The sequence below is a fragment of the Petaurus breviceps genome, unplaced genomic scaffold (assembly GCF_028583685.1).
Source record: "Petaurus breviceps papuanus isolate PSGF00001 unplaced genomic scaffold, PetGlider_PUasm1.0 356, whole genome shotgun sequence".
Lineage (NCBI taxonomy): Eukaryota > Metazoa > Chordata > Mammalia > Diprotodontia > Petauridae > Petaurus > Petaurus breviceps.
In genome coordinates, this window is record NW_027186290.1 from 345,710 (window position 1) to 373,615 (window position 27,906).

At 57.4% G+C, this 27,906-nt stretch overlaps 1 protein-coding gene across 2 annotated transcripts in view; it reads left to right on the top strand.

Annotated features, from left to right (window-relative positions):
- Nucleotides 1–27,906, top strand: part of KLHL29 (kelch like family member 29) — a 189,971-nt gene that overhangs the window by 129,952 nt on the left and 32,113 nt on the right. For both annotated transcript variants that reach the window (XM_069097328.1, XM_069097329.1), the window contains 2 exons: nucleotides 18,577–18,718; nucleotides 20,471–20,992. In XM_069097328.1, coding sequence (XP_068953429.1) covers nucleotides 18,577–18,718; nucleotides 20,471–20,992 — 664 coding nt within the window. The remainder of the gene's footprint in view (nucleotides 1–18,576; nucleotides 18,719–20,470; nucleotides 20,993–27,906) is intronic.

The following is a 27,906-nucleotide window of genomic DNA, read 5'->3' on the forward strand; positions in this document are numbered from 1 at the left end:
AAAAACTCACTCTTTGGAAAGTGAGCAGAGCAAGGAGAATTAGAAATGAGGGCCCAACACTCAGCCACTCCGGATAATTATTAGCTGCTGGCTTTGCCAAGAGCATGTGTATCCCCCACCCGTCCCACCCTCTTCTTCCTGGGCCGGTATGGGCTCCTCCAGCGCCTTCCCCCAACACCTCCTGGGGATAAGTCTGGGACCAGTCCTCCCCACCACTAGCCACTCCTTGGGCCATACAGATCCCACCTTCCCCCAGTTTCTGGAGGTGGGCAGTGCCCAGATGGAGAGGACCAGGGAGCCTTTCTCGCTTCATTGGGAGGCAAGGCTGGTGGTACCCGGGTAACATGAGGAAAGAGGCGCGAGACTGTCCAGACCCAGTGTGTTGGCTGACCCATCCGAGGGGCCGCCACAAGAACCAGTCCCAGAGACGCTGTGTCTTTCACGGTCAGCTGGCAGAATCTGGACAGGCCAGGCAGATGGCTGGGGACCTGCAGGGGAGCAGAGCCAAGGCAAGAATGGAGGCCTTCATCCCAGCCAGCCAGCTCAGAGCAGAGAGCCTCCAGGTTTAAGATTCAGAGCTAAGAAAGGGAAATCGGCTGTGGGCCGAAAGGCCTCCCTGCCCCAGTCTCGACTGACAGCAGAGCTCAGGCTGCCTCATCGTGGGCCAAGGCCCAGATCCCTCAGATGCCTTCGACAAAGAGAAGTTGGCATTCCTGGCCCCCAGTAGCGCTTGGGGGCAGAAAGGGGGGCCAGCTAAATGTCTGTTAGAGGGGAGAGCTTCAGCCCAGTTCCCAAGCGACAATGCGGGGAGGGGCAGAGAAAAGCCCAAGAACTGATGGAGTTCAAATCCCAACTAAGCTCACATGGCCTTGGGCAGGTCATTGCCCCACTGGGCTTCAGATTCCCCCAAAATCAGGTCCCTTCCAGATCCTGGGTTCTCACCTGCGAGGACCTTCCCCTGAGAGAGATGATTGTGGGGGCCTAGGCACACCCAGCACAGGTTCCTGGCTGAGCTAGGTGCATGAGGAGGGGGCAGCAGGCCCAAAGACACGCTCAGCCCACACCCTCTCTGGCCCCAGCCCAGGCCTCCTGTGCTTCCTGCCTCAGACGCCCCTCCCTCTGCCAGGAAGTCTGATTCCTCAGGTGTAGAGCTGGCCTTCAGCTCTTCAGTGACCAAGGAGGGCAGGAGGGCCCGGTGCCAAAGACGCTCAGCAGGAACTGGTCCCACCTGGGGGCAGCAAGCTGCCAGCTTGGGGGTGACTAGGCCAGATGTCACGTGACATCAGCCAACACTGGGTGTGGGGGAGTAGAGTGGAGCAGGAATGCACCAGGGTCAGCCCCAAGCAATGACCCACAAGCCCAAGGACAAAGCACTTCCCTTGTCCCTGAAATGAGCCAAGTTCTGGGGATCCTGAGAAAATCAGAAACAGGCCTGGCCTCAAAGGGCTCCCATTGGAAGGGGGAGAGACCATCAGGATAAAGGCCAGGAGACGATGGCCAGAGGGCAGCCCAGCATCAAGGGGACTGGCGCACAGGAGGGGCAGACGGAGGGAAGCCAAGAGGATGAGGGAGCACGTTCCAGGCTTCTTCCCAGGGCTGCCCCATCACAGGATCTGGAACAGGAGTTGGGAATCTGCCATGAGCAGAGGCTTTGACACCAACGGCCAAGCCCAGGGGTTGCAGAGAAAGCCCTTGGTCCTGGGGGAGGTCCCAGTTCTCGCCAGCACTGACTCAGACTGGGTAGCAGGTGGGTGAAGGCCGGCCCACCTTCGCTCAGCAAGGCCACCCGCCTGCCTGGGAGCAGGGCTGACCCTGTGGGCGGTGGGATGACCGGGTGCCACAGGACAGGGTGAGCGGTCAGCTCTTTAGCCCTGGCGGCCCAGCCCTGTCCTAACAAGGCTTCGAGGAGGCTGTCCCCAACGTCAGTGGCCCCACCCCCTGTCCGAGCAGGCAGCCTCTCCCGAGCCTGGACTTTAATTGCCCTTCTCAAGGCTGCAGGAGCCAAAGATTCAACATCAGCTGCTTTCCCAGTAAGTGGTCCCTCAGGGATGCAGGTATCTTGGAGGCCTGAAGAGATGATGATGAAAACTGCCATTGCCCCAGGAGGCCAGGAGGCCCCAGGGGTGGTGTGGAGGCTGGAGAGGGAGGCCAGCCGCCGCCAAGCGCAATCCAGGAGTCTTTGTTAGGGCTCAGCCGCTGGCGGTGTCCTGGGACTTCACCAGTGAGATCATGTTTGTAAAGCACTTGGCAAACAGCAAGTGCTCAATCAATGCTTATTCCCTCCCCCTCCCCCCAGTCCTCCCATAGAGCTGGAGGAGAGGAGGCAGTGACAGCTGCCAAGAGCCTAGGGGCCCCAGCAGAAACAGACCCCTGTCTCCAGCCCGAAGGGGGCCATTCTGCTGGAAGGCAATGGCCAGGAGCAGGGAGACAGACGGGGCTCCTGTGGGGCACATCCCAAGGCTGCCTCAGTGGCTGGCAGGCGCCCCTCCCCATCCCACCTGAGGACAGGAGGGGCTTTGGCCTTTTCCTTGTTCCCCAAGGCGTGGCACACGGTGAGGGCACCAGGGATCTTCCCTGCCTGATTGGGTGGGTGGGCCAGACTAGAATGGCTGCCAGGCCTTCAGACAGGTGGCATCTGAGTGGACCAGACTCACCCATGAACGCTTCCTGGAGGAGGTGGGGAGGGGCAGGCGATGGAGTGAGAGAAGCCTGAGGAACAACAGGTGCTGTGCCAGCCTCCGTGCCCAGGGCATTTGCTCACCGAAGTTCAACTTGCCATCTACAAAGCACCTACTGGGTGCTAAGCCCTGGGGATACTGAGAAAGGCAGAAAGCAGCCCCTGCCCTCAAGGAGCTTGGGGGGGACATGCAAACAAAAGGAAGGCGCCAGCTTCAGGGCGGATTGGGAAAGACTTCCTGGAGAAGGCGGCCAGGAGGCAGGAGGAGCGACGGCACCCCAGGCATGGGGCACAGCCAGAGAAAGGGCCCAGAGTCTGGAGATGGAGTTAGGTCTTAGGAACAACCCAGAGGCCCGTGTGTCCTTGGATTGAAGAGTCAGAGTGTGAGATCTGAGAAGACTGGAAAGGTGGGAGAGGGCCAGGTTATAAATGCCAAGCAGAAGGTCTTGGGGGTGATAGGGAGCCACTGGGGTTTATTGAGGAGGGAGTGTGACATGGTCAGACCTGTGCTTGGATGACTGAGTGGACCATGGACCAGAGTGGGCAGAATCTGGAGGCAGACAGACCCCACCCCACCCCCCAGCAGCTACTGCAGTCTTCCAAGTGTGAAGGGAGGTAGGGGCAGGGGACGAGGGCCTGGAGCCTCCGAGGCTGCACTTTCCCACAAGCACAGAGTATCCGGGATGAGGGAGGGGAAGCCGGTGTGGACCATGGGCCAAGTCCTGGGCCCCTCATCGGGCTGCTCCCACTGGCCCGGACCTTGGCTCTCCAGGCCGGGGCGCCGCTCTCTGCTGGGCACGCGGTATCGGCCGAGATGGCCCGCAGCTCGGCTCTCCAGCCCCTGGCCCTGCGTTCTCCGTGGCTAGCTCCACGTCAGGGAAGAGAGGGGCCGCCAGGCCTTCTGAGGGCAAAGGCTCTGCGCAGGCTTTCTCTAATCTCTGAGGAAGAGAAAAAAGGCAGAAATCCCTTCCCGGGAACCCGAATAACGGCCCGGCTTGCTCCTTTGAGTCCTGGCACGGCATTCCCAGCGCAGCCCTCTCCCACCACCAGCCGGCTACTGCCCTTGGCCTCGGCCTTCTCGTGGGGCTCTTCGTCCTGGGGCGGGGGGGGGAGAACCTCAGGGGGCACTGAGACCAGCCCTCGCCTGCTGACAAGCCCCTTCGGGGGTCACTACCACGCGTAAGCGAGGAACTGGGCGCGGGCAGGATGCTGGGAAGCCTTTGCTCCCAAGATACTGCCGGGGGTAACGGATGCCAGTGTCGAGCGGAGGGCTGTGGGGGCTGTCTTCGTTCCTTGGGGCCAGGGATGCTCCCACGCAAACCTCCCTGCCTCTCACTATTTGTAAAAGCCTAAGGAAGAGTGAAGGGCCGGGCTGAGGCCGGGAGGGGGGCAGGCGGGGGGCCAGCTGGGAGGGGCGTGTCGGCCTCTGCTGGAGGGGGGGGGGCCCTTCTGCCGCCCCCGCCCTCCTGAATTCCAGGCCTGCGTAAATCATTAACCCCAGCCTCCTCTGGTCCTTACGACCTCAGACGGCCTCTCCCCGCCCAAGTCGGGGGGATCCCCCTGGGGTGGGGCTGAGGGGCGGGGGCTTCTCGGGGAGGGCGGGGCTTGCTGCAGAGGCGGGGGAAGGGGTGGCCTCTCAGGTGGGGGTGACCCCCCCACACACCCGGCCCCAAGCTTTTTTCTAACTTTTCGTCGTTTACCCAACCTTTCCCAGTGTCCGCAGCTCCCTGCGGGCGAGGAGGACTCTCCATGTCGTGGTGGGGTTCAGTCTGTGATTCCTTTTTCGAGGCATTAAGCTAATTACAGCCTCCAATTTCCTGGCTCTGACTGCTCTGCCCTTACTGGGTCAGCTGTTTCAATTAGCGCTTCCTTCTGTGTTAATTATTTTGCTCCGTCTCCCAGGTCAGTGCCCGTGCTGGGAGCCCCTCTGTCTGGCCATTAGGCCTGGCTGCTCCAGTCAGAAAAGCAGACAACTGCCGCTGCCCCCCCAGTACTGCTGGCGGCAGGGTCACAGGATTGGGGGGACACATTGCTGCCCCCTGCTCTGGTCACAGGATTGGGGGGGGGGCACACCCCCATGCCCCCTCTGCTCTGCTGCCAGCCTCATTTGTGGAGCCTGGCCTCTGTGCTGCCCTGTGCCCCAAAGGTCCCACACAGACAGGTGCAGGATTGTTCACCTTATTCTTAAACCAGGCGGTCTTTTGGCCTTTTGTATCATTTGACTTATCTTAACTTGATAAGATTATGTGGGGAAAAGCTAGACTGGGGGAGAGGACATGAAGATGACAGAGCCTAAGGGAGAGGCCATGGAGATGATGGAGCCTGGAGGAGAGGCCATGGAGATGATGGAGCTGGGGGAGAGGCCATGGAGATGATGGAGCTGGGGGAGAGGCCATGGAGATGATGGAGCTGGGGGAGAGGCCATGGAGATGATGGAGTCTGGAGGAGAGGCCATGGAGATGATGGAGCCTGGAGGAGAGGCTATGGAGATAATGGAACTGGAGCATTCCTGGCCACACTGTCTGTGTTCCTACCCCACCCCACCCCCACACTACCCAGGGTCTGGGAGGCCCCTGGTTGCTACAGTTATTTTTTGAAAATCAAACTTGCATTAATGGAATGAAGTCTGGGAACAAAACTCAGGTGACCAGTTGAGAAACATGCCCCAACCAGGAGCCCAGGACGTGAGGAACCCCAGGGAGCCCAGGATTGGGGCAGTACCCCTCAGTAGACCTGGCAGGGCACCTTCAGGAGCCAGAACCATAGTAGGACAAGCCGCTCCCTACAGGGCAGAGACCAGACCTTCAGAGCAGCTCAGCAACCCTCACTGGAATCATCTTGGCGTGGATTTGTTCACCCAGACCAGCTCAGAGACCTGTGCCCTCAGCTTCCTGTCTCGCTGAGGCTTTCAGCCTTCACTCTCCCCAGGAGCCTTGTGTCTATCACTAAGCCTAGGAGTGTTTCTGAAAATCCCCATTCTAAAGTGACTCATTTGGTCCTGCCCCAAGCAACCACTGGCCCTGCTAACCCAGATGATCGAACCACAGTCTGGCTGAGCGGCCGGCCACCTTAGGGATGTGCTCGTCCAAGCTGCCCAGAGAGAGATGTGGTTTGCCTTTGGTCACATAGCTGGTCAGCCAGGGCCAGGATCTGCCACGGCCTGTGCTTGCTCCCCAGCCCCCAGGCTGGGGCCTCCCTGTGTGAAGGAAGAATTGGAATATTCCCACCATCCTGTCTCTTGAGCCTTCTGTTTCTGAGGCTAGTCAATGAGCAGGGGATTTCTAGTGCCTGGAGCGTCTTGGGTTTTTTGGGGGTGCGCCCTTGGTGTGAAATGCAAGAGCCTGCCCCTCCTCCATCAGTCAAACAAGTCTGGCTGCTGGCCAGTCACTGCCCCCTCCTCTGCCTCTCGAGCCAAGCCTAGGCTGGGTCCTGCTGCAGGCATAGCAAGAGCCTTCCCACCCTGGGCACCAAGCTCCAAGTCTGCACTGGAACTGTTCTGACTGGACTCTGGGCCAGGAACCTGTAGCAGCAAGCACCCCAAGCGTCCTCAGGGTTTGCCACCCATACAGGTTCTTGGATCTGCTTTGATAAAGGAAAGCAACTCAAAATGGGTTAACAAGCTTACTTTAATCAGTCAGACATATATCGTTTACCTTGTTCAGGGGAAAAAGGTCAGCACCCCGAACTTCAAAGCATACAGGCAGAATTATCAAGACAGAAACAGATCAAGTAGACAGATTTCCAAACTGTCCAACCATTACATCTATACCCAGTCAACATCTGGTTTTTTCAAAGCGGGGGGGGGGCCCCTCTGGACAACGGCTTTTCAGAATACAGATCAAATCACAGAACACTTCTCAAAGTGAGCCCCCAAAACAAAGCCTCAAATCAGGGTTTATATACCCTTCTCCTGGCTCAGAGAATGTAACAACCTTATTGACCCACTGGCCAATCAAAAAGTATCTACTGAAAAACAAGCCTCCCATCCCAGGCTTCAGGTGCACTTTAGCCTAGGGGCAGGGAAGATCTTCCAAATTTGCATTCCCATTACAGAACCCAGTGACAGAAATGGCCAGGTGTTGCCCTCGGGGCCCAGGGGAGAGAGATTCTGGGTGATCCAGGCCACCTATGCCAGCTCCTGGGGAAGGGGCTCAGGGAATGCATACTGTGCCCATCGGGGATTTTGGACTATTTGGCAGCACACTGTGCTGGGTAGCTGTCTGCCTTATGGGGGTTACTGCCAAGGATTAGGCAGAAATCCTTGGGCAGATGTCCTCTTCAGTGGGAGGGACAAGGTGGGGGCCAGGTGGGGGAGGCAGACAGGCCCGAGCCTGAGCCCAGTGAGCTGGGGGTCCCTGAGGGGCTGACAGGACTCATCCAGCCTCTAGAGCCCAACACTGTCTGGAATGTGTGGAGGCACTAGGCTTCCTGCCCCCTGGGATGAATGGCGCCTTCCAAAAAGACTCAAGTTGTTTTGAATCTGTTTTTTAGAAATCTTGAAATCACCCGTGGAACATTTTTTGACGGTGTAGGTCATATAAACAAGCAGCTCAGGAAGTTGGGGCCTTGAAGGGTGCCCAGGGAGGCAAGTGCATGGAAGAAACTGGTGTGGGCTGGGACTGACCAGAGGGGAGGAGAAAGCAGGGAGTGGGCAAGGAGTGGAGGCTCTGTAGACCACAGCATTTGGGGAGGGAGGGGAGCAGGGAGGAAACTCCCACAGGAAGGAGGGGCTGGCTGGGAGCTGGAGGTCACAGCAGAAGGCAGCAGGACACAGAGCAGGCACCTGCCCTGTGTACAAAGGCAGGCGGGCTTAGATGCAGTCGGAGTCAAGGAGGTAACACCCTGGCCTTGCCCTGTACAGACCCGTGACTGCCCCCCCAGAGTAGCCACCGATTAGGAGCAGGGGAGCTGAGAAGACTAGCCCCGAGGTCCCAGCACCAGTCCCGGCCCCACTGGAGCCCAGTAACCCAGGTGATAGCAACTCCAGTTGGACCCTGACATGTTTTCTGGTGTAATGGGGACCAGTCCCTGGAGCTCTGGGTCCAGGTGGTAGGATATATAGGCCCCCAGTAAGACCCCAGAGGGCAAAGGAAGACAGCCTAGCCCAGTAGTATCCAGAAAGTCACCAGAGCCCCTAGAGGGAGGCTCTGCCGAGGGGACTGTTTCCCACCTCCAGCCTTTTGTCTTCAGGGGGCAAGCAGGCTTCCTAAGAACACTCCAGGCTTATTTTGAGGAGGGGGTGGAGCAGGCAGAGGATAGGAGGCAGATGGCGGGGTAGCATGCTATTGCTCTCCCAGCTGGTCAGCATCGTGCTTGGGAGAGTGGGCAGGGAGTCAACCTCTGCAGGACTGGTGGGGACCTCAAGTTCTGCACTCAGGAGCCCTGGCTTCGAATTCTGTGACCTCTCTGAGCCTGAGTGTCCTCTTCTGAAGAGGCAGGGAGGGCCAGGACTCCCACCTCCAGCGCCTGTTATGGCTCTCTGCAGAGCAGACAGCATCCCTGAGTCCCATGTTGGCAGAGTGGGCACACCCACTGAGCTCAGGGGTGAGGGGTTCTATTCAGGCCAGAGCAGGGAGATCCATAGCTCCCCTCGGGAACAATGACCCCCTGCCTGTGGCAGGAAACTCCAACATCCAGGGGTCCAGGGTCCCTAGTGACACCCTGATGACAAGGGACCTGCCTTCGCCTAGGCCCCAAAACTTCCAGTGAGGGAGGACAAGCTGCAGGCTAGGAGAGTCCATTTCCAAGTCCCTGCGGCCCCATTGGTGGGGACCCTGATCCAGTGTCCAGGCAGCTCCAGGGACAACCGGGCTTCCTGTGCCTTCCTCCTACCAGACCTCTGGGGGGCAGGGGGGGAAGATTCTTCTGGGATTAGTGAAACAGATCCTCTGAGGTCAGGGGCTTACCCTGAGAGGGGCCTTTGGCATCCTCTGCCTCCTCCTCCTAGAGATGAAGAAATTGAGTCCCAGAGAGGGCTGGGACTGCTCCAAGGTCACCCAAACAGGAACGAGCCCAGCCAAGGTCACCAGCAAGGCTGCTTAGCCCAGGCCAGCACTTGGTGCTACCAGCCCAGCCTGCAGCACAGAATACCTACACTGGCAGGACCTCAGCAACCTCAAGTCCAGCACTATCCAAAAGGAGACCCCTGAGTACAAGGGGCCATCCTCTGCCTAAAGTGAAGCCACTTCCCTCCAGTGCAGGGGAGCTCACTGCCAGGTGGCCCTGACCGAGAGCCTGAACCATCCCAGGGACTTGATCCTTGGTTTGGCCGCGACCTCCTCCACTGGACAACAGCCTGCGTCACTGCTCAGCTCGGTCACTCCCGGCAGAGGCTGAGTGCTGTAAAGCTGAAGAGCAGAGAGGCAGGGAGAGCAGGGCAGCCTGGGGAGGACAGGGAGAGGCTGGGAGAGCAGGGCGGCCAGGGGAGGACCTGGGGGTCGGCCTGGGCTGCTCCCTTCTCCTGGCACGCCTTGGGGCAGGCTGTGAGGCTCATTTCGACAGCTTGGGTGGCAGTCGCTCAGTGGGTCCAGACCCCACTTGGGGAACTGCTTTAAAAGGCCATCGATAACCCCCGTGGCCACGTGAGAACACCTGGACGCCGCCTCTGGCCATCTTCCCATTAGCCACGTTGAAAGGAAGCATGTGTGAAGCTGTCCTTCCTCCCTTCTTGGATGCGTCTCCCTCCCGGGTCCTGTGCTCATTGCCATCTGTTTCCCCCTTTGTGTTTGTTGGTGTTTTCTTGTTTTAAATCCAAAATGAGGAATTGCAGCTGATTTGGGAAATGGTCTGGGGGCACATCTCCACGTCCGCTTCCTTGGCTGGTGGCAAACATTCCTGCCTGCATCTCTGCCCCTGCCTGGGTTCCAGCCCTCGCAAAACTCAGAATTCCCTGGCAGCCCCCAGGAGGGTGGTGTGGAGGTGGAGTGGGGAGCGCTTTGGGAATGAGGGGGAGCGGTGAGAAACCACAGAATCCAAACTTCATCCCAGATGCGAGCAGCAAACATTGACCCAGAAACCTTTCTGGGCTGCATTTCCAGCAATGAACAGCATTCCCTTAACTGGTAAATATTTTTAGTCTCCTTTCCACCCATGGGTGAATAAAGCCTCCAGCCCGTCTTTCAAGGCCACTGCACAGTCTGCCTCCTCCACACTTGTCCACGATAATGGCCCATCACCCCCAGCCCTCCTCTGCCCTCTCCACTGGCTGCCCCTTTGTCCACACCTTTCCTTCCCCACCCCTCAGATGGTCCCCACAGATATGCTTGACTTCCTGTGCATCACCCCAGGGCCTTCTCCCGGCCTAGAGCCAATCTTCAGACCTGGGCCAGGAAGCTCGACATCCCCCTTCCAGACCTCGTCTCCTCGGTACCTGCAGTCAGTGCCCAGCCATGGAGGACATGCCCGTGTAGCAGATGCTGCCTACACTTCCGAAGATGTTACCATCAGATCCAGCCCTTCCTTTTACAGATGAAGAAACAGCCATAGAAAGGGGAAGTGATTTGCCCAGGACCACTTAGCTACATAGCAAAGCCGCCTTTGAACCAGGGCCTAGAAGTCCACTGTGCGGCACTGAGCCACCTTCATGCCCCTGCTCAGCAGGCCGGTGGTGACTGGCCCATCTTACAGATTAGGACAGAGATTTCTCCAAGGTCCCCGTGCTCAGGGCATGGGTCCAAGCTTCTTCTCCAAGCAGAAGCACTGCTGCCCCCTTGGAGGGCTCAGCATGGCCACAGGACCTCAGACTCAGCTCAGGAGATGACATAGAGGTCATGTCATCCAGCTGGCTGTGGGGTGGGCAGGGCTTACCTGCCGCTCACCAGGGCTGGGCCCTGAAGCCAGGTCTCCCCCACACTTTCACTGCCACCCCTGGATGCCAGCAGTCAGTCACAATGAGGAGAAGGAGACTAAACCCAGGTCAGGAAGGCCTCAGATACCTGCTGCTTACAGGAGGGTAAATCCTGGGTGGACAGAGTGGGGCAGCACTCTGAGGTTTCGAGGGCCCAGATCTGGGCCTTGAGAAGTGGCCCCATCGAAACCTAGAGCCTCCCCAGGCCTTCCCTCTCTGCTTCAGATAAAGGCCAAGACTCCATGACTCTCAGCCTAGAGAGCCCCCAGCTGCTCCTGCTGTGGGGATGAAAAAGCCCTGGCCTGCCAGGGGCTGGAGAGACCAAGTGGGCTGGCTGGAGGAGGGGCCTTCAGAGGGCCCTGTCCAATGCTGCTGGTCCACCTGGGATTCTTGCCTTGTCCACATCACAGGCAGCCACTGAGAGGGGCCATCCCTGTCCCTGACATCTTAGGGCAGAGCAGGAGAGCCATCAGCGATCACAGCGCCGGCCTTCCTTAGAAGAAGAAGGGGCTTGGTCTTTTCAAAGATGGCTTTGTTTAGGAAGATTGGGCTTGGGGGAGGAGGGGTTCCCTTAGTGATCTTAGTTCAAAGCTCCTTTGAAATGTTTTTGGATTTTGCTGTGGATGAAAAGTTCCTTGGAAATGGAGCCTGAGAAGTTTGCAGTTGAAAGTGTTTGGAGACCACAAGAGCTTTGGTTCCCCAGGTGTGATCACATCCTCTGCCTGCTTTGTCCCTGCTGTGTTCTGGGGAGGTTGGACCTCGGGGGCACAGGAATCAGGATGCCCTCCTTACCAGCTCCCTTTCTCCCTGGCTCCTGTGGCTGAGGGAGCCACCCCCATGTGCTGGGAAGGTTGGGCTATGGGGGGCTGGAGGACACTGGGGTCACTGCTACCTAAGAAGCGCAGGGGCAGAGTGGGCTGGCAGAAGCTGACACCATCTTCATCTGTGGCAGCCACTCAAGGGTCCTGAGGAGGGCTGGGGGCCAGAGCAAGGTGGGCAGCAAGATGCCATGCTAGCTTAAGATTCAGACACCTCAAGGGGGCCTGAGATTTTACTGTGATTTGTGATAAAGATGTTCTCACTTCAGAAGGCCAGCTTCAGTCAGTCTTGGAGGGTTTGACAGCAGAGAGGCCGAGAAAGAAGGAGCCAGCAGGGAGTGAGGAGAAAAACCAGGAGCAAGGGGCATCCAGGGCCAAAGGAGATGGAGAGGAAGCAAGGCCAGTGAGGAGGGAAAACAGGGGTGAGCTGGTGGAAGATCGCTGGAGGGAGGCCATGGGAATGAAGGCCTCCCAGAGAGATGGGAATACAGGCCACACCACAGGAGTCAGAGAGAGAGATGGGGGCCCTTGCCTTAATCAGTGGTGCAAGCTCTATTAGGGAGACTTCATCTAGGAAGGGAGATAGAAATACAGAAGATAGACAAGTGAGGGGAGAGGAGGAAGAGGGACAGAGGGAAAGGGAGAGGGGAAAGGAGAGGAGAGAGATGGAGGGAGAGGAGAGGAAAAGGAAGGGGAGAGAGGGATGGAGAAAGAGAAGGGAGGAGAGAGAGATGGAGAGGGGGACAGAAGGACAGATAGAGAGAGGGAGAAAGTGAAGGCAGGAGAAAGAGAGGCGAGGGAAACAGTGGGATAAAAAAGGAGAGAAAGAGGAAGTTAAGGCAAGGGAGAGAGAAATGGGGGGAAGGGGACAAAGGGAGAGAGGGGAGTAGGGGCGGGAAGTGAAGGCAGGAGGAGAGAGAGCGTGCCTCTATGAGTAGCCCAGCAGGAGGTGAGGTCTCTGAGCAGCACAATCCTTGGGATTCTGAGGGACACCACCCCCATAACAGCAGATGGGGGTCAGAAAGCCAGGCCTGTTCATTCTTTCTGCCACAAAAGACTCAGATCCTTGGACTTCTCTGGTGGAAGGTGGAGAAGAAGAAGGAGGAGATGCTGGGTGGGCATCAGGGCTAATCCATCGTAAAGCATTCATGATTCCCTCTCTGGACTCAACCCCAAGTCTGTGTTTGTGGGGGCTGCCTCTGACCCAACAGTGACAGGGAAGACTCTAATTGAGGTCTTTTCTTCTCATCCCCGCTCATTGTCCAAGGCTGCTGGTGTCATGAATAGAGGACTGGGCTCAGACCCTGGACAGCTCTGTGCCTCAGTTTCCTTCCCCACAAAGTGAGGGAAAGAATGAAGTGAGAAGCTGTGTGCTTTGCCAACGTGAAGGTGCCCTGTGCCCTGCCCTGCCCACTCCCAGCTCTGCCGGAACCAGTGACCTTCTGGAGACAGGCACGCACACTGTCATGTCAAGGGGATCTGAAGAGATATTTAAAGCGACAAGATTGAAATTAAAGTTTAAACAAAAAATTACCTTCCTGCAAGTGGCCAGGAATGGGGAGACCAGCCCGGCTGTGAATTGGTGGAGAAAAGGAAGGCTTGTGCCTTCAGCCCCTCCAAGCTGCGGGCACTGGTGCTCCAAGTGTCCAATTTAACACATCATTGGTTTGTATTATTAGAAATTTTGCTGGGCCACGGAGCGCGCCAGCTCACAGGGAGTCTGAACAGGAAGTGTGAGGCCCACTGTTGATGGTGGGGCCTTGGGGGTGAGCCTTCAGGGGCTAATCCCCTTCTCTCTGGCCAGGCAGGAAGAGCCTGCACTGGGCTCCACACTGTGCCTGACGCTCTGTGTGTGTGTGTGTGTGTGTGTGGTGGGGGGGTTCTCTGCTCCTCCTGGGGCGCCTTCCTCAACCTCCATTTGGAGAGACCAGCTGTGGCTGGGGAGGGGAGAGGGGGTTGGATCTCTCAGGCGCGGCCCCAAAGACCAGCATGCCCTGAGTGGGGCCCAGACCCGGGACTGAGGCAGCAGAGGGAGGAGGCACCCCAGGCTCGGCCGTTAGGTCAGTGCCTGGTGTGGCCAGCTATCTATGAAATGGGGCCTGAGCCCATGTTCACACAGCTGTGCAGCTGACGGTTTGTGGGGTGATCCGAGGAGTCTTCCCACAATGCTTCATGTCTGAATATTCTCTGGTCCTGCTGGCCTCCTTCAGACACTGCTTTGTCTTCTAAGACTCGGCCTTCAAACCCTCAGCTCCCTTCCCTGAAGTGTGGGTGAGTTTATCAGCCCCTGCTTCCCAAAGGCACCAAGCCTGGGAGGGGAAGGGACACAGGACCACAGTCAAGGCCAGGCCAGTGGCTCCTTGGATAACTTGATGACCCCAGGCCTAAGGAGGAATCTTATGCCCTGGCCCCATCCTCAGGGCAGCAGGACCACTGACTGAGGCAAAGACTCCTGCTGCCCAGGGGTCTTCCCCAAGCATCTTTTCCCATCTGCCCTGGGTGGAAGCTACTACGGAGGGTAAAAGTGAGGCATAGCCGGAAGGTGACTCACCCAAGGTCACCCAGCAAGGTGGAGGATGAAAATTCAGGCTTGTTGGCAGCCAGCCTGGGCTCTCTCCACTGCCCTGCAGGTGTGGTGGCTGCCTCCCAAGGTCACTGATGTTACAGGCCCTGCACGGGGGTCACAGTAGTCCAGCCGGCAGAAGCAGCATCGACTTGCCAGGCCCTGGCCCAGTCCCACAGCCTCTCCCCAGCCACCCGGCCAAGGCTGAGGAGGAAAGGGCCAGGACAGTGTGCCGGCCAGTGCTATGTGCCAGGAGCTCCTGGTGCAAGGAGGGGATGGGGTCAGACCTGTGCTTTGGGAAGGTCCCTTTGGAGGCTGAGGGAGGAAGAGTCGGAGGTAGGGACGTCTCCCAGGGGGTCTGTCCAGGCAAAGGCGTGAGGGAGAGCTGGGATTGGAAGGCAGTCCTCGGCCTCCCAGTCTGGCTGCTCCAATAGGGAAGCCACCCCCACAGGTCTGTCCCTGGACGTCTGAACCCCTCCTCCAGCCCATCCAGGGGCCGTGTCTGGCACCTTGCCCCCCCAGGAGAGGGGGACCCTCATTTACAGCAGTCACTGAATCTCCAAGGGAGAGGGGACTGCAGATCTCTGGTTTCGACCTTTGTATCTGGGTTAGCACCTCAGCACCCCCTTCAAAGCCTTCCAGAGAGATTGCCCTTGACCTGGGATGGCCCTGGGTGTTGGGAGAGTCCTGGCCTGAGTGGCCCCACAGCTTCGTGCTGCCTTTGCAAGAATGGATTCCTTGGTTCTGACTATCCCAGATGCTCTACCCCGCCCCCAGGGGCCTGGTGCGAGCTGGAGGGGAGCTCACAGTTCAGGCCCACAAAGGGGGGGCTTCCTCAGACTACACCCACCCAGCATGGGAGGGGCATCTCCTCTCCCTGAGCCTGGGCTTCACTGGCCACCACTGGTCTTCCTCCCAAGCAGGCTGCGGGCAGCTGTGGGGCGTGTGCAGGCGTGTGTCTGGGCCCAGCAGGGGGCTAACCCCTCGCGCTGCCCTCCTCGGGACGGGGTCTCAGACTAAGAATAAATGAAGCCTCTGGAGGGTTTGCTGTTTCTCAGTCACCAGAGGAGCTGGGGAGCAGCCAATGTGACCCTTGGAGAGGCCCCAGAGCTCTGAAAGACAGCCCTGCATTAATGGGGCATACATTAGCATCTCATTGCTCAGGAGCCCAGGAACATGTATGAGCTCAGTGCCCTGCCAGCCTCGTCTGGGGAAGGGCTGACCAGGCCACCCACCAGGCGCTGTGCTCCTGGGCCACAAACTGTGCCACTCCTGGCCCAGCAGGGGTGAGAGCGAGACATGGGGAAGGCCAGGGGATCCATTCATGCTGGCAGTGCCAGCTGATGAGTGGGTGAGTGCAGAGATGACCACACCGCTGGGCATTCCTACCCAGCTGTTCTGGGCAGCCAGGCAGCCGTGCTGACATCCCGATCAAGGTGGAGAAGGTGGGTGGCAGGATTCGTTACTCAGAAATAAATCGGTGAAACTCCTTTCCTACAAATTGCTTTTTTCAGGAGAAGCAGCCACAGGCCTGGTGGACAGGTGGTTTTATGTCTCTGGGCCAGGGACAGAAGCAGGCTGGTCTATGCGATTGCTTGTAATGTCCACAAGAACCACAGCAAGGATCGGCTGGTCTTTGTGTCCAGCCTGTCCCAGGGCCGTGTTTGAGGCTCCCAAACACAGATGCTAATGATGCAGCAACAGAGTGGTTCAGAGAGTGTGCCCCCTTCTCTCGGGACCCAGGGTTCCTGCACACCAAGATGAGGCCAGAAAGCCACTCTGAATACTTGCTGGTCGTCTTTGGGCTGAGCAAACCCTGAGGGCGGAGAGGAGTCAGCTTCCCCTCCCTTCCCGTGAAGGGTGTCCCTCTGACAGAGGAAGCCAGTGATGCACAAAGCTTGAGTCTTTTACTGATGTATGGCGACCCGACCCGACCTGGGGCCAGGAAGACCACAGGAGAGGGAGGGGGGGAGGACTAAACATCCATGAACATCAAGAAAGTCGTTGATAGCTCTTCCCCAGGCTGAATGTTTGCCCGCGTGAAAGAGAAAAGGATGGAGAGAGAGGGAGAAAGACAGAGGGCGGGGGGTGCGCTGCCCACTGGCTTTCTGTCTCATTTCTTCATCACCTTTCTCGGCTTTGCCACAAAGTTCATCTTTCTGGTGTGTCACGGGAAGCCTTACTTTAGGGTTTTCTGGAGTGGTTTTGACATCCTCCGTGGCCAGTTACTAAAGGGGGTAGTGGCATTGGGGTCTGGCCGTCCCAATCTCCACTGGGGAAGACGTCCAATGCTAATGAGTGCTGTGATGCTGGAGAAGCCTTGCCCTCACAGGGCCTGTTTCCTCATCTGCAGAATGGGAAGCCTTGCCTCACAGAGTCAGATGAGGTGAAGTGTGCAGTTTTGTGACCTTTTGTGATGTCAGGCATGCCATCAGCGGGAGCATCGCCTAGATACAGACCTACAGACCGCGGGTGCCATGGTCAAGGCATCCCTCAAATTTCACAGGAGAGCGCTGGTCTACCTCAGGAGCCCAAGCTCCTCACTGCAAGTTCCCTGTCCAGATGAAATTCCACGTCTAGGCCCAGTAACTATGTGGTCGTGGGAGAGGCATCAGGGATGGGCTGGTAGCTTCTCCTCCCAGGACAGCCCAGTCTGAAAGATGGGCCTGACCTCCTGAAATGCACAAGGGCCAGGGTCTTCCTGAGCACTGTGAAGCCCCTTCAGTGATGAAGAAACCCAGACCCTGGCAGCATCCCCAGAAGGACCCTCTGGCTGGTGCATCAGGGAGCCAGGAGACCTGGGTCTGAATCATGGGGGGGGGGAGGGGTGGCTGCCTTTCTGGGTCTCTGCTCTCACCTCCATAGAAGGGGAGGTTTGGCTGCATGGCCTCAGCCCCTTCACAGAACTGAGCTCTGCCCAAAAGCCTTGCCTTGTATGAGGCATCGGGAGAGGGGGCCTTGGTAGGGCCATTGGGGGTTTTCTGCACTGACTTTGCCATTTCCTTCTCCAGCTCATTTTACAGATAAGGAAACTGAGGCAAACAGGGTGAAGTGGGGAGGGGTACATTGTGTGAAGAGCTTTGCTAAAGCCTAGGTAAGCTGAGACCACAGCGTTCCTCTCAGCTGCGAAGGCAGTCTGTCCAAAAAGGAGATGGGCTGGGCTGGCCTGCCCTTGTCTGGATGGTGCCAGGCCGACCTGGGGAGCCCTGCCCTGTCCAGCTCTCTGGCCTTCCAGTTCCCAGGTCCATGTCTACTGACCCTCTTTTATGGGGGGATCCTCGGCTCCCTCCACGACTCCACATGGTCCTCCTTAGGGGTGGGCACTAGCCTCAGTGACCATTCTTCTCCTGTTGGGCTGTTGTATGGTACTCCTAATGTCCATAGCGCCATTGGGCTGGTCCTTCTCTGAGGGGGGATCCCAGGTGGGCTCATGGGGCAGGAGAGAAGGAGTATCCAGCCAGTGAGAGGCAGCTGCAGGGGGATGAGAGTGTATGTCTATGTGTGTGAGTGTATTGTGTAAGAGTGTGTGTATGTTAGTATATGTGTATGTGTGCATGTGTATGAGGGTGTATTGTGTGAGTGTGTGAGCGTGTATGTGTATGAGTGTGAGTGTGTGTATGGGTGTGTGTGTGAGTGTGTGTATATGTGTGAGTATATTGTATAAGAATGTGTATGACTGCATATGCGTGAGCGTATTGTGTAAGAGTGAGTGTATGAGTGTGTATTGTGTGTGAGTGTGTGTGTATGGGTGTGTGTGTGCAAGTATGTATGAGTGTTAGTGTTGTGAGTGTATGTGTATGTGTGTATATGTATCATGTGAGTGTGTGTATGTGTGAGTGTATGTTTGTGAGGGTGTGTGTATGGGTGGGTGTGTATATGTGTGAGTGTATTGTGTAAGAGTGTGTGTATGTGTGAGTATATCTTGTAAGAGTGTGTGTATTGTGAGTGTGTGTATGTTAGTATATGTGTATGTGTGCATGTGTATGAGGGTGTATTGTGTGAGTGCATGAGCGTGTATGTGTATGAGTGTGAGTGTGTATGGGTGTGTGTGTGCGAGTTTGTAGGAGTGTTAGTGTTGTGAGTGTATGTGTATGTGTGTATATGTATAGTGTGTATCATGTGAGTGTGTGTGAGTGCATGAGTGTGTGTGTATGTGTGAGTGTGTATGTTTGTGAGGGTGTGTGTATGGGTGAGTGTGTATATGTGTGAGTGTATTGTGTAAGAGTGTGTGTATGTGTGAGTGTATCTTGTAAGAGTGTGTGTATTGTGAGTGTGTGTGTATGTTAGTATATGTGTATGTGTGCATGTGTATGAGGGTGTATTGTGTGAGTGCATGAGCGTGTATGTGTGAGTGAGTGTATGTGTAAGCATGTATGTGTATGAGTGTGTGTGTATGGGTAGGTGGGTGTATGTGTGAGTGTGTATGAGTGTTAGTGTGTGTGAGTGTATGTGTATGATTGTAGTGTGTGTGTGAGTGTGTATGAGTGTTAGTGTGTATGTGTATGATTGTGTAGTGTGTGTGTGAGCATGTTTGTGTATGAGTGTGAGTGTGCGAGTGTATATGTGTGTGTGAGTGTGAGTGAGTGTGTGTGTGAAGGGCCTGTCCGGACCCGCCAGCTAAGGTAGAAGGTGTGCAGGCTCCAGGGGGCATCTCTCTTTTCTTCCCCTACAGGTCCCTGGCCTCTCCAAGGTAGAGACTCCATCACAAGGCTTAGCGACCAGTGTCCGGTGGGGGCAGACACCCATTAACCAGTCCACGCCCTGGGACACGGACGAGCCCCCGCCCAAGCAGATTCGGGAAAGTGAGAACCCAGGTATACAGGGGCAGCAGCAGCCTGTGCTGGATCCCCCCGGCCCTCCCTTCTGCCCTTTCTCCTCCCTCCCTCGCTCCCTCGGCTGCGTCTCTCTGGCCTTCAGAGCTCACTTGCCTGGCCCCTTCCTCTTTTTCCCTCCTTCCAAGGGTTCTGCCCAAATACCAGCCTCAGCACCGGGCCTCCCACAGCCACCCGGCTGTGTCCTGGTGTCACGGAGGCCGGGGCTGCCAAGAAGCTGCCTTCTCAGCGTGGGCGGCCACTGTCTTCTCGGGCCGTGTCTGGCCGTGTCACTGCTGACTCCACGTCCCCCATCCAGACACCTCATTCCATTGATCTCCCTTGAGTTCAAGCACAGAATCCCAGAGCCTCGGGGCAGGAAGGGGCCTGGCAGCTCTTCCACCCACAAGTGGGCTTCCAGACTATTGCAGGGATGAGGACTTCACTACCTGCCAAGGCCTCCCATCTTCCCCTTGCATGACTCTCACCACTAGGCAGGTTTTCTGGCCCTCCCTGCTGTGCAGGGGGCAAGGCCCTAGCCCAGTGCTGGAGCCCCCCTGTCCTCAGGGAGCTTACACTCCAGACACCCCCAGGCAAGTCCAGCATAAGGCACCTGTGCCAGGTCCAAAAGCCCAGGGCCACCAGAGCCCACGGCCCTAGAAAAGGGACTGGCCGAGCCAGAGACAGGGGAGCCTGGGGAGAAGCCTGAGCTGGCCCTGGAACACAGACCGAGCTGGGGGGCAGGGAGGAGCCCCCTCCTCTCTGGGAACTGCCCTCCACCTACGGCCTTCAAGGCTTGCAAAGTGCTCTGTGTCAGATGGAACAAGCCACGGGCATAGGTGATCTTGGCAGCTAGGACGGGGGCACCCTTCTGTTGTGGGGGGAGGGGTTGGAAGGCAAATCTGGAGCAGTGAGGAGTGGGGGGGAGGGGCCAGTGGGAGAGCTGTGGTGGCAGAAAGGCCTCCCCGGGGCCCAGCAGCCCACAGTCGCTCCTTCAGGGGAGCATGGGGACCCCAAGAAGACCCGTGTCACTGTGTCCCTTCTTTCCAGGCCCCACCATCTCCTTGGGACCCAGAGGACCTGAGACTGGTCCCATGGGCACCCTCCTCCCTCACTTATAGGGAGGGAAACTGAGTCCTGAAGTAGGGTCATAGAGCCAGGACATGGCCTTGGGCCCAGCGAGCAGGCTGCCACACTGCCCTGTCTCCAGGGTACTGGCAGAGAGATCACCGCCATCTGACTGGAGCCCACCAGGCTTAGAGCAGGGAGGACCCTTGGAAAGCAGGCCAGCCGGAGGAAGGTGCCTAGGGTCTGCCCAGGCCCGAAGAGAGTCCCCCACCCTTGGCTGCCTTCTCCAGTCCCCTCAGACGGGCTCCCCCATCTCCCAGGGCTTTGCCACAACAACCCCACAGGGCCTCCCTCCTTCCTGTCCTGGGCCTCCCGCCTCCAGCAGCCCCTCCAAGGTGCAGGCTAGGCAGCCCATCCTGCCTGGAATACCCCCCATCCCAGGCCGACCGATACCATCCTCTTCTGAGGTACAGAGTGAGCCACACCCTCACCAGATGGGCCAGGGCTGGGGGGGCTCCCCTCATGCCCCTCTACCATCCTGGGGGGCACGCAGGAGCCTCCTGAGCCCAGGATCCATGTGGCCCTTCCGCCTGAGCCTGGGGGCCCCTGCCCACAGAGGAAAGGGCAGCTTGTAGGCCTTTGTCCAAAGGAGCGTTCAGCTGATGCGCGACCCCCTCTCTGTCTCAGGGACCACGCCTTGGGTGACCGCGGTGACCGCCGGGAGCCAGCCGGCCCTCCTTGCCCACAGCTACGGGATGACCCAGCCTCCCACCTTCAGTCCCGCCGTGAGCGTCCCAGCCCCCGTCATTGGGGTGACCCCATCATTGCCACTGATGCCCGCTCACTACCAACTCCAGCAGCAGCCTCCGCAGCCCCTGAGCAGCCTGGTGGTCACCTTGCCCAGTCAGAGCCTGTACAGCGGCAGCCAGCCCCTGAGCCTAACCTCAATGCCTGGCGTGGGACCAGTGGCCCGGGCGGGCCCCACGGCTGTAGGCAATGGGCACATGGCATGCCCGGTCCTGCCACCACCACCACCACCACCACCACCCTCTGTGCCTGTGGCTGCCCTGTCCAGCAGCATTCCTACCACCAATGGGCCGGCAGGGCCCGCAGCCCCTCCCACAGACTCTGCCCAGGGCCACAACGTCCAGATGCTTCGGACAATTGGCATGGGGAAGTACGAGTTCACAGACCCGTGGCATCCCAAAGGTAGGTCTCACAGCCCTCCCCGCCATGGCTGGGCCTTTCCCACGAGGCCTCTGCCCATCTAGGGTCTGTCAGGACTGGGGCCTCAGCTGGGCTGGAGCCAGGGAAGGAGGCAGCTGTTGGGGATGAAGTTCTGAGGCTGGAGACCAGCAGAGGGGGGGGGACAAAGGATTAAGGGAGGGGCAGCAGGAAGGAGACTGGAGAGGTGCCTGGAGGAAGAGCAGTGGGACCTTAGACAGGGAGAGGACTGGAGGAGGCCCCAGGAGGCCAAGGCTGCCCCCCTGCCACCCCGAGGCCTCCTGGATGCTGAGCTGCCCTTTCCTTAGAAAGCTTACAGGGAGTGCCTTCAGGTGCTCCCCCATTCTTGGCCATGCTTCAATGGAGTGGATTGGCCCCCTCTGACATCCCTTCAGCCTACTCAGGCTGGCTCAATTATAGGGTGAGGCCTGAGGCAGCCTGCAGATGGGCGGGCAGACCTCAGACCCCAGAGGGCCCTGGACAGACCTCACACAGGCCACACACACAGTTCTCTGCTGGGCGAGTGAGCTGGTTGTTTTGGGGCCTCTGCCCCCACTTGCCCAGAGCTGGCGAAATCCCGTGTGAGATGCCACTGGCCTCGGAGCTGAGAGCCCTCTTGGCTGGCCAGGCCTCAGTTCCTTCATCCTTGGGTTTTTTAACTGCTAGAAGGTGTTTTGTTGGAATTGGGTGGTGGGTTAGGGCTTTTTGTGATAGTCCATCCCAGGGAGGGGTGGGGGCCCTGTCCCGGCCCTTCAGAAGGGGGTGAGCTGCCCTTTGCCCTGGGGGCCCAGGGGTCCCCTGCTGGGGGTCACAGACCTGGGCAGACCGAGGCTTTCTGTCTCTAACCTCACAGACACTGAGCTCTAGCCACTGGACGGTCCCACCCCGACACCTGGTTTCTGTCTCCTGCCAGGCTTCCAAAACAGCTAGGCAGCCCAGGCCGGAAAGAGATGGCCTGGGCCCCAGCCTCTTCCTCTCTACACGACAGGCAGTGCAGACCTCAACATTTCTCCTGCCCTTCTTAGAACTGACCCAAAGCCCCAGAGGGGGAAAAATGGTGAAGTGAGTCTGTGGCCAGGAGGGGCTCCGTGGGCAGGTAGAAGGACTGGGGCAAGGAGGGACAGGTGTCAGAAACAGGCCAGGCCAGTCCCCCATCAAGCTGCCTTTTCTGAGAGGCCAGCCAGCTGCTTTCCCAGATCCATTCATGGGCCTCCTGGGCAGGCTTGGTTCTGGGCCCTACCCGAGTGCAGGAGCTGTGTGCGGTCATTCCTAGGCCCCAGGAATGTGTGTGCCACCCTTCACAGCTCCTGTCAAATGACTGGGAGGTTTCTCCGTACCTGTGGGCTATGGGATGGCACCGGTGCTGCCCCTGAAAGCTGTACAGCGGCTCCATGCTTGGTCGTAAAGGGCACCTGGAAGGAGCTGTCCCGTCCACTCCCCCCATCGAAGCTACCCTTGCTCTGCTGTTCTGAATGCTGAAGTACAGGCCGGGAGAACCTGCCTGCAGATGGGCCCTCTCACCTCCCACCTGGCACCCGGGTAGAGCCCCTCCCACCCCGGGGGCAGGGCCTCATGGGTGCCTTTACCTGGCATGCCCCATTCTGCCCACCAGGCTGTGTTCAGTGAGTCACCAACGGGGCTGGAGTCTTAATTGGCTACTTTAATTTAAAAACTAATCAGTTGAAAACTAAAGGTGTCTGGAAACACTCTAGTATTTGCAGTCGGTCAGTGCCGGCCTCGTGCCTGGCCCGTGGAGGCGGGCTCCTGGCTGCCTGCCATAATGAGCATAATTTAAATGCATTGAGCAGAATATCCATTTCTTCATTTTTTTTAGAAAACTAAGAATCTGACGTTTCCTTCCTCTGAGGATGGCCGGAGGGGGGATCTGGGATGTTCCAAATTGCAGGTGGGAAATGAATGAAGCCTGGCTTCCTGGGGCACAGCAGGGGGATCTATGGCAGGCACTTCAGCCTTGGAGCTTTCATTAACCCCTTCTACCACTGAGGCAGACAGAGGCCAAGTGACCTGACCAGGGTCACCCGATGAGTCAACGTCTAAGACTGGATTTGCACTCTGCTCTTCTGAACTCCAGATCTGGTGCTCTGGGCACTATGGTGCCCCCTAGATGAGCCCCCAATGGTCCAATGCCCATATTTTATAGACAGTGATCTTTAGAGGGCATATAAGTCTACAGGCGGGATTCGAACCCAGGTCCTCTGACTCTGATGCAATGTTCTCTCTGCCTATTAGGAGTCATGGTTCAAACACTCTGCTCTCTTCTGGAGAGTTGCAGGGGCCCGAAGAGGCCACCTAAACCAACAGCCCCTCTTGGGGGCAGGTGGGAGACTAGCACAGACCCATTGAGGCTAACGCTTTCGCAAATAGCATTAGGACCCCCCCCCAAAAAGCCCCACAAAACCATTCCAAATTCGGTTCCATTCCACAAGCTCTAATCAAGATCCTCCCCATAATCCCTTCAAGCATTTATCAGCATTTCCAAGTTTGCAAAATGCTTGACATGAATTGTCTCTGATCTAAGTGCTGGGGGTGAAGAGGCTGGAAGGAAATGGACACAGGGTGACCTAACAAAGTCCAGGCACAAGGTCACTGGAGGAAGGGAAGGCACTAGTCGGTGGGAACCTCAGGAAAGCCCTCCTATAGAAGGTAGAGGCCGGGCTGAGGAGGCACAGTTTGGGCAAAGGTGTGGGGGTGGGAAATGGCACATTGAATAGGCCATCTTGGCAGGAAACCCCAGAAACAGTAAGAAAACAAAGATGCCCTTCTGAGACGGGCAGTGACATAGTGAGAGAAGGATTTTGGCAGCTGGTGGAGGGAGGGGCTGGAGGCAGAGTGGGTTAGTCTGGGGGAGAGGGGATGAGGGCCCCCCGCAGGCCACAGCTGTGTGAATAGAGAAGAGGGGAGGAGGAGGGGAAGTGCAGGAGCCCTCCTGACCCAGTACGCCTAGTGTCACCGTCCAGGGGCGGGTGAGACCCAGAGAGCACATCTGGCCCTGCCTCTAAGCACAGACCCAGGCTCCAGAGATTTGAAACTGGTTTCAGGGGCTTCCCCTCCTCAACACTCTCACCCAGTGAATGGGAACAGTTGCCAGGCTTCTCTTGACATTGCCAGGAGAGGGAAAAACCAGTGCCTCAGGTGCAAAGCCCCCCCGCCCAGCCCAGCACCCACCACCCATGAAGAATGAGCTGGAAGATGCTCATGCCTCCAGTTAACAGCTCGTTGGACGGGGGCTCGGGCCGTAGGACAACTCAACATAAGCCTCAGTGCCCTGAGCAGACCGCCCTCTAAGGAAGGGGCTCAGCCTTCCATCGGCGCCCTGACATGCAGGCCCTCACGTGGCTGCTCTCTCTGCCCTGAGTGTGGCCCAATGGACTAGAGCCCATAAGCCCCCTCCCACAGACCCCAGGGGCTTACTCGCCCCTTCCAGCTTTCAGTACTAAGCCAAGAGAGGTCCAGATGATTTCTCCAACTTCCAACTGTCCCAGCGACCCAGGAGATGGGCTCAGCTGGCATGTCACAGCGGCACATTCTAGGGCCATCTGAGGAGATGTTTTGGCATCTTTGGTTTTTCTCATGGTTTCAGGAAGCCTCCTGGGAAGTAAGAGTAGGCCGTCATGCATAGGCAGGCTTCTCACAGCTTGGCAGGAACAGGCTGTGACCAGGACCCGGGCTCTGGCCATCCCACCAAGGTCTCCCTAGACAGCAGCCCTGGCCTGCCCTCCCTTTCCAGGCATTCACACTGCTCCCTCCCTCCTCCACAAGCCAGGACACACCCAGCTGACCCACTAGGCTGAGCTGGGTGGACATGGACATGCTCACTTCCTGAGAACATCCTTGGGGACCCTTCATCCCTCCCCAGGCTTGTTTTCCGGGGGGTCCTCAAAAAGCGTCCTTGGCATTCTCCTATCCCTTAGTGCCAACTTAGCTTGTGGAACTCCACAAGACAGTGGGGTCATCGATCCTCCCTCAGAAGACCAGAGCACCCAGGGCACTGCCAATGCCCAGTCCTGAGAAGCTCCTGATGCTTCCATCAGCCCATTCCTCCTTGTTAGGCAGGTTCCAATCTGGATGGGACTTCCTCTCATTTTCTCCTTCATCCCCCAAAAGATGACATCAAGGCAAGGACCTGCCCTGCCTATAGCAGAGAAAGACAAGCTTCTAGTGTCTAGACGAGTGCCGTGATCTACAGAGACATGGTCCGGAGTCAGAGTTCCTCCATATCTTTGGAAAGCATCATCTGAGTCCTCCACCTGCCTGGGTGGATTGTAGCCTATTGCATCACATTGTTGCCTGGTCTTCTCTTCTTTCATTCTTTCTACCCAAGGGGCCTGTGACATCTGAGAAAGGTGAGCCAATGAAGGAATTGGAGGCCTCTAGCTCAGTCGACTCGAGAGCTAGCTGGTAATACAATGAGAGAACTGAACGTTGGAAGGCTTCTCAGGGGTCTTCAGGGTCAGGCCGTGGCGCAGTCCTGACAAAGTCACGGGCACACTGGATTACAGCAAATGGCTTAGAGGTCCTGAGCTGAGTGCCAACGTTTTACAATGATGATTGTGGCTCTTCACTTGTCAAAAAAGCAATGTTTGTGGAATTCCTCATAGAACGCCAGAGCCAGGAGGGTCCTTGGAGTTGTCTCATCTGGAGACCTCCAGCCCCCACGTCACCTCAGCAGCCCTTCGTGACATTTTCAGAGGAAATGACTCCCCAGATCAACTCCATTTTGTGAGGAGGAGCAAAGATCCAAACAGCCACAAAGCAAACACATCATTTACCAGATGGGGAAGGGGGCCCAGAGGAGAGTGGCTCCCCCAGGGTCACCCACTGCCTCTCCTCTCCTAGCAGCCTAGCCTTGACCCAACTCCAACATGGGCAGGGCAGAAGAGCAGTAAGGCCAGCCTTGGAGATGGGGGGCAGAGACGCACAAAGGGGCTCCCCCAGTCCTTCCTTAGTGGATCTTTCACTGCTCTGCCCCCTAAGTGCAGCTTCACCTGGGGGGTGGGGAGCCTCCCTGCCCACAGGGGCTACAATCCTTGATCGCCCCACAGCAAGCATTTAGTCAGCGGCGTTTTGTGCCCGGCACAGTTCTCAGTGCTTCAGATACAGAGACGGCACTTTTATTAGATAATCATCGTATTTAGATAGCGCCCTGAGGGCTGCAAATCACTCTGCAAATATGGTCCTATTGGATCCTCACAGCAAGCCTGGAATGTGGAGGCTGTGAGCACCTCCACTTCACGGAAGAGAAAATGGGGGCAGACAGCGCGTAAGCCAGCAGCAAGTGTCTGTGGCAGCATCCGAGGTCAGGCGGGGCCCCGGGCTCTCTCCATGGTGCTGCCTCGTCTTTGGCATGAGCAGGGGCCTCTTTAAAAATGTGAGCACCTGAGTAGGTCAGGAGCTATCTGTCCCCAGCATCTTAGTGTGAGTTCTTTTCATCACATGGCTCTGTTTTCCACCTGGTCACATTCTTCTGGACCTCATCATGCTACAAGGTCACCCTAACCCCGGAACTCACAATAAGCATTGGCTTCCTCCTGTTTGCTTCCTTCCTTCCTTCCTTCTCTTCCTTCCCTCCCTCCCTTCTTCCTTCCTTTCCTTCCTTCTCTCCCTCCCTCTCTTCCTTCCCTTCCTTCCCTCCCTTGCTCCTTCCCTCCTTCCTTCCCTCTCTTCCTTCCTCCCTTCTCAAGCCCCACCCTAGGCTCCCTCCCCCATCAGCTTCCTCCATTCTTGTTCACTTGTCACTGACTGCTGATGAGGAAGTCGCCCACCTGGGCCGACTGAATCAGCTACAAATTCCTACCCAGCCTCAGCAAGGCCCTCCCTACCATGCGCCAGGCCTTTCACTCCTCCCTAGTGACTGCCGCACCAACAGCATCTGTTGCAGATCCTCTCTCTTCTCCTTAAGCCTCCTACACCGCCCCCTGCTCATTCTCTCACCTCACCTCCTTCTGCACCAAGGAAATAGGGGCAGTCTGTCACGCACTCTCCTCTTCTCCCACTTGTCAGGCCCACAGGCATCCCCCACTCTCCTTTCCTCTGGTCCCTGCAGCCCTTTTCCATGCCAGGGCCAAATCCAGCAGGGCACAGCCTCCATCATCTTCCCCCCGACTCAGCCTTAAGTCTCTCTCCAGTAAGAGCTACTTCCCAGATGCCCACAAAACCCACATCTCCCCATCCTTAACAGCCTTTACTGGATCCACCATCCCCTCAAGCCAGCATCATATGTCTCTTCTCCCTTTCACGGACCAACTCATAGACAAGCCATGCCCCCCTTGGCTGGGAAGGGCTTTAAATACTGCACCGGATTTGGGGTTAGATCTTGGCAGCAACAGGTAGCCACAGGAGCTGGTGTGATCTGGTCAGAACTGGGCATGAAGGAAGTCCACTGGTACAGCTGAGTGGAGGATGGGTCCAAGAGGAGAGCTGCGGTCTTCCTGTGGTGATGTTAGACCTAAGCACAACCCTCAAGGAGAAGCTGACCAGGGCAGAAGGACCCTCTGCCTGTTCTTAGATGCCTCTCTACCTCTTAAAATGCACAGCTAAGCACAGGAGATATCGAAACAATCCAGACAGTCTCAGCTCTGGAGAAGTTCATATTGTAATGAGTGAGACAGTATGCCAAAACAATCTGTCTTGTCTACACCTAGGAAGAGTATAGACAAATAAAAAACAGATGAAAGGAAATCTTGCAGGAAGTTGCTAGGCAGGACCAGGAGAAGCCTCCTGCAGAACATTGTGCCTGTGCTGAGGCCTCCATGAAACCTGGGCTTCCAGGAGCAGGAGGTGAGAAGACAGAGCATTGCAGGCATGGAAGACAGAGGGATGGAGAGAGGAGAGAGAGCCTTGTGGGGTCAAGGGCCCCCCTTCTTCCGACTCCACACCAT